We start from the raw sequence: 6,686 nt of genomic DNA, 5'->3' as shown, positions 1-6,686 counted from the left end.
GTAGTGTTCCTAAAGACTTCTAGGGTTTGTGGAGAGACGATCTACCTCTCAAATTGTAAAACATTCTAGTATCTTGTTTGTTTGCTTTGATTTTAATCAAATTAGCTCTATCTTGGGTTTTTTCATATATCTATTGCAAGTTCTTCCCTAATCTTGGCTCAAGTTCATATCAGAAACCTTGCTGTTTTGGACAAATGAAAGCAAACTTTAATAACTAACTGTGACAAAAGGAAATTATGTATCAATTTTTTGGTACTTGGTTCAGCCTTCGGTTGGATGTACATCAAGGCTATATTGATATTAGTTTTGTAATCAACCTAGTATTGGTAACAATAATACAATTCTTACTCCGTGTCCAACTTATTTACTAATAAGAGATATTTAAATCATTTAGCCATTCAACAACAAATCCATATGCTCCGAAGTAATTCAAATGGGTGGTGAAAATTACTCCCACCTGCCCTCCCAAACTTTAGCCACAAAATAAGACAAACAAAAGACAAATAGCAGCAAAAATATTAGGTCATTATCTTTCTTGTTTGAGCAAATATCCTATCTAACAAACGCAACTTTTTCATTAGAACTCTTCTCTAAATTCCACTTCTAGCAGTGAGAAGTGTAAATTACCGAAATGGATCAATTCTAATGTTTGGAAATTGACGGAAATAAGAGGTAATTTCAAAGTAAGAGGTACAGAATAGTCAGCATCTTCCCAACACATTTTATTATAAGTTACTTGACACTGGGCATGATCAATCACCTCACTTCCAAACTCACATGACACACACACGCCTCACTTCCATATTTACATATGCTACAGGTGTAAAAAATTAACCTGACATCACAACTTGACAAATACCCTGAAAAACCTAAGTTAAGATTGGCCCAAAGATATTTTGGGTCAGGATCGAGTCTCAAAAATTAATGTAGGTAAGTTTTCAGGTCAAAATCCGATGCATAAAACGCAGATCGGCGAAGCCATCGAAGTTCGCTCTGAAGCATTGAAACTTCAGAAAAGAAACATAAAAGTTTCATCATCATGAACATCAAAGAAAACTGAAAGTCCAGAACAACATAGACTTTAAACTATTCAATTAAAAAATTATCAAATCTCAATTTTGCCAGATGATCATTTTTTTCTAAGTTAATTAAATTTTATTTGTTTCAATGACCTGATGTTCATCAAACTTCATTTATTTTGTTAAAAGCATTTATTCTTTCGATGAAGAAAATAGAATGCCAATAAATACTGAGCTTAAATTCGAACTTATGTGAGGTTGAGGTCGATAAAAAGATGGAGTTAGATATCATACATAACTGGAGAGGCAATCAATACAGGTTTCGTGAATGTCTATAATGGTTTGTGACATTTTCTGCAGACTAATTTTGATTATTGTTCCAAAAAATGCAATTTATGATAGTGAAAGAATTCTAAAACAATATTGAAGTGCGCTAACATACAACATTATTGAGGCATTCATGTGTATCAAAGATTTATCATATGGGGATCAATGCATGAAGCATATGTTTAAATTATTTATTATTATTAAGTTCATTTTTTTCATATGAAGTATTCAGATGTTCCTAATTTACTTTGAACTTATTTGTTTTTGTATAGTTAATGGATTCTAAGCGTGAGAGCATAAGAAATGTTATGAAGAATACTGTCAATCAGAATGAGAGGGATGATGGGTTTGGTTCACCCCCTGCTCCCTACGCGGGAGTCGCATGAACAAAGTAGCGACCGACTGTTGTTGCTCAACTGAATGGGTCCAAGTTTTCTCCTTGTTGAGGAGCCGACCAGTTCTCGTGGACTACTCCTAGTTATTCTATTATTAGATATTTGCTTTCTTAGGAGTCTAGAATTAGTTTTTTTTTGTGTGTTTTGTATTGGGACAGCCACCGGCGTCTCTTATTTCCTTCGAGAGTTGTATCCAAGGATTCTAGGCGGCGCTTCAGTTGTATCTTGGTCTCAAGGTGGCAATTATCTTCGTTATCCCCTTCCAAATCCTTCTTACATCGCTCACAGCCGCCCCTTCCCTGTTGCAACTGCCCGAAACAACTATTATGGATGTTTCTTTATGCAGTATTCTATCTTCCAGCCGCCACCAGTAGTTGTTCTACTTGATGCTACCATCTAGGACAGCAACTTGTTGTCCTTGCCTTTTCCGACCTTCCCAGCCACCACACATCCCCTTCCAACACACAGCCACCTCCAAAACCTGCGCCCGACCCCTTCCAACTTGCTTCCATTTCCAAAATCTGCACCCTACCCCCTTTCCACTTTCTGCCATCATCTGAAACCTCCACAATCCCATTCTAACTTCCGGCTAGCACCCCAAACTAGATGCCCCTGACTGGTCACATTCCTGTAGTCGTCACTCAGGCCAGCCCTCGCGCATCAATTCCCGCTATTTGCTTGCAGCTCAGACCATCGGAAGTCGGACCATCAGAAGCCACTGCCTCTCGGTTTGTTGCTTGCCAATCACCTCGTTCATCACCCTTCCCTCCTCCAAACCCTCGCCAATCACCATCACTGTCGCAGGTCCAACTCTAGACAAGTTTGTGTTGTCATTTGTTGTACTTTCTGATTTCTAGTGTCTTAGTGTAAGTGCCTATTGGAATTCAGTAATAATATTTATTTTCCTATTGCTGTTTGGTTAATTAGGGCATCAATTATTTTATAACTATACGTAGAACTGTGATAGATGATGATTACATTTTCTTGAACTTAATTAAGGAAAATAATACACTTAACAGTTTGTAATGATTATTTTCTATGAGATTAATTCTATGTTTGAAATTTGATGTTTAAAGTTAAATTTAAGTGCTCATATATATTCTCTATTTTTTTTTTCTTTATTATGCTTACAATATTTTGTTAAAACTCTTTCTATGAACTTCTAGATAATTATTGATAAATTAATTATTTGTTGTGGCCCATTATGGTTGTGGTTTGATTTTTATTCCATTGACCAAAGGGGTGTACTCGTAGCTTTCCATTTTGTTCTGTCAAATTACAACAGATAATGAGGTGGAAATAGTTCATTATTTAATAATTCGGCCATTATAGCATGGATGTTATACGCAGCATCAAAACATGAAGTCTTGAACTCCATGTCATATTCTGTTCACTGTTTTATGTCAATAAAAGCAAAAAATGTTTATAAATATTTTATGCTTTGCATTTGCTCTTCATCATCTTCTATCATAATATATGATTATAGCAAAAGGAACTCAGGTACAATGCTTATTTGCCACCTTTTGCAACTCAAAATCGATTCCCTTGATTTGGGAATTATGTTAGCCAAGTTTCAGCCCTCATGCATTGAAGGGACTGTATGAACGCCAAAATTCAACACCGCGACAATCCTATGACAAACATGCATGCAATTAAGCTTTCGAACTTTAGCTTAACTCATTTGAAACTCAGGGAATTTCTACATCTACTTTGAAAAACAGAACTTTTCTCTTAGCTTCAACATTCTACTTCAAGGTTTTGATCAGCTTACTGCGTATTCAAGAGATTTCCTAGATTATTTGATAAGAATGTATGAATGCCACTTTCCATTTATTTTTTCCTTTATCACTGGCTTTTTATTTCAAAAATAAAAAAAAATTAGCATAATACTAAAACTTCACAATGAAATGGAGGAAGAAAAGTCAAGATTGAAGAACATTGGAATTGGTGCACTGAATGACTGTGATATTCATGGTCCCACTGTAGCTGAGGACCTAATAATGAAATATGCAGATTTGAAGGGACTAAAATCAATCCAGTAGCAGACTTCATATGAAGGTTCCCTCTCAAAAAGCTATCAAGACATGAATCCATGTCAGTTTTCTTATGTAGTACTATGCAGACTGATGAAAAATCAATGCAAATTTTTCTGGATGTATGCAAGATGTAGTACTATGCAGACTGATGAAAAATCAATGCAAGTTTTTCTGGATGTATTTGGTATAACCAACATGTGTTACCAAATCCATTCCTGTGCATAATAGCCAAAGTTTCACCATTCAGTCAGCTAATATGGATCCAAACAAAACTGAGCTTGAAATTAAACAGATAGCACGGCAAACCTTTCCCAACTAACAGCCATATAGGAACAAACTACATTAGTTCAAAATACATGGATTACACTGTATTTAAAAAAATAAATTCCAAAATCTAAATTCCTATAATCTACAAAGTATCATAGGAGATGGATAAATTTCTTATGGCTAAAAATTTAATTTTTCATCTTCTTTTACCTTCCCTCATTGCCTCCTTTCAGTTTCCTTTGAGATTATCTTTAAATCCTTTAGCTCTCACCCTTCTCAAATTTCCGCAATATTCTTATTTATCACACTCAGTTTTCTTAAAAACAAGGCATTTATTTTTCTTTTATTCCATAGAAACAAATGGCATCCAATAACACAACCCGTAAGCATTTACTTAAAACACATACATCCCATTACTTTTTTACAAAATAAAAGCACCTCTCAAGGAATATAAGGCCTGCAGCTACCTAACTACCACCAACTTTTCTGAGAACTCCAGAAAACAAGAGAAAAAAAAAGTCCATCAAATTCTCTCTCATACTGCTCAACACTGGAACAAAATTCAATATGCAAATTCGACAAAGACCATGGCTGAACACCCTCTATGTCCTGCTAATATGAAGTGAACGGCGGTTAGTTACTGATAGTTCTACAATTGCTATATCTAAATGATCTATGATTGATAGCTTATCAATTTCATTCATAAGGCATTTTACTTTTCAGTAGTATCTTATATCTTATTTAAAAAGCCTTAAAAAGTGAAAAAATTTGATCAGCATTCCTATCTAAAATAGCCTTTCATAGAAAAATACAAGAAATTGCATTTAAACATGTTAGAATAGCTTAATTAACTTTCCACATAGATACCAAGGCGAATTATCATATCCGCAAATCAAATCAACTAGCAGTAATAAATGCATCGTTTCCTTTTTCTTTATCACAAAAGAATAGAATAATATCAAAACTACTTATTCATATATTCTATAATTCAACATCCTCCCTCGGTTATTCATATAGATATATGATGATTTGGCTCTCACAATAAATTTTGGTGATTTGACAGAAGGAGGATTGCCCAAATATTTTCCTATTTCAGTCGGATTACATCAAGAATCGACTTTAAGCCCATATCTTTTTGCTTTCGTTATGAATGCTCTTAATGAACTTTACAGAAAGATGAACCATGGTGTAGAGTTCACGAAAAACATGGAATAATGGTGCCCATATCTTTTTGCTTTCGTTATGGATGCTCTTAATGAACTTTACAGAAAGATGAACCTTGGTGTAGAGTTCACGAAAAACATGGAATAATGGTTAGGAAAAACATGGATTATGGAGGTCTAAATTGGAGTCTAAAGGCCTTCATTTGAGTAGATCTAAAAGTGAATACATATTGAATGCATGGAATGTAATTTTATTAGTAGTAGTAGATATAATAGCAGAGTTGCAACTATGGGTGATCAAATCATTAAAAGATATGAACGTTTTAGATATCTCGGGTGTATTGTTCAAAGTGATGGTGACATAGATAGGGATGTTATAAGTAGAAAAGTAGAATTCAAGTTGGTTGGTTGAAGTGCAGGAATGTGGATAGAAAAGTACCGCTTAGACTGAAAGAAAATTTTATAAGATGGTGGAGTAACCTATAATGCTTTACAAATTTTATAAGATGGTGGAGTAACCTATAATGCTTCACCGCGTGTAGAATGTTGGTCTTTAAAAGAGAAGCATAAAACAAAGTTAAATATTGCTGAGACGAGAATGCTTAGCTGGATGAGTGGCTTGACACTTAGAGATAAAGTAAGAAACAAATATATCCGTGAAAGGGTTATTGTAGCTCCAGTGACAGACAAGATTAGAAAGAATTGTTTTAGATGGTTTAATAACATTAAACGTCAACCATCTGATGATTTGGTTCGGAGAGTAAATGTTTTATATTTGACTTATGTTAAGAAAGGCAGAGGTAAAGCTAAAAAGACTAGGGCATATTGTATAAAAAAATAATCTGAATTTATTAGAATTAAATGAAAATATGCCACTCAATAGGACACATGGAGAAAAAAGATTCATGTAGTCGACCCCACTTAGTGGGATAAAGGCTTGCTATCATTGAACATTGTCAATAAAAAAAATAAACCTACATAAATTCATTCACAACTCTTTATGAGACTAAAATTGGTACTAGCAAGAAAAAAAATGAATTTGCATAAGAAACATATAACAAAATCTTAAGAAAAAAAAGTTTTCTTATATTCACACATAAAAAGTACTCACTTGATGTAGAAGTCAATAATTGTGTCATTAATAAATGTATCTGGCTTTAATAGCTCAATGTCTCTTTTACTTATAGAAACAGCATCAGGATCTCCCTTGGGGTATATTACATCAGTAAATGACTCCATGATTCTGAAACATTCACAGTTGATCAGAAACTACTGTCAAGGCAAAATTACATGCACTACAGCACTGAAATAAAATAGTTTTCCCCCCTTCACTGTATCCCCAGAAAAACACACCCAAAAGAATATAAAAGAACATGCAGCGGACGTGCGGACATGTCAAAAAAAATCAAAGGCAGCGCCTAAAAGGTTTTAAAGCAAGCCACCATGCCAAAAACATTACAACTAAACGCAAAATTTACA

The 6,686-nt window shown here is 34.4% G+C and overlaps 1 protein-coding gene across 1 annotated transcript in view; it reads right to left on the bottom strand.

Annotated features, from left to right (window-relative positions):
- LOC110019065 (probable ubiquitin-like-specific protease 2B) overlaps positions 1–6,686 on the bottom strand; it is a gene marked incomplete in the record, with an annotated part of 90,832 nt that overhangs the window by 33,092 nt on the left and 51,054 nt on the right. Inside the window, 1 exon segment of the mRNA XM_020716603.1 lies at positions 6,319–6,450. Coding sequence (XP_020572262.1) covers positions 6,319–6,450 — 132 coding nt within the window.

Source organism: Phalaenopsis equestris, unplaced genomic scaffold (assembly GCF_001263595.1).
Source record: "Phalaenopsis equestris unplaced genomic scaffold, ASM126359v1 Scaffold000044, whole genome shotgun sequence".
Classification (NCBI taxonomy): domain Eukaryota; kingdom Viridiplantae; phylum Streptophyta; class Magnoliopsida; order Asparagales; family Orchidaceae; genus Phalaenopsis; species Phalaenopsis equestris.
The sequence above is the reverse complement of the archived record's forward strand: the minus strand, read 5'-3'. Positions and strand labels throughout refer to the sequence as shown.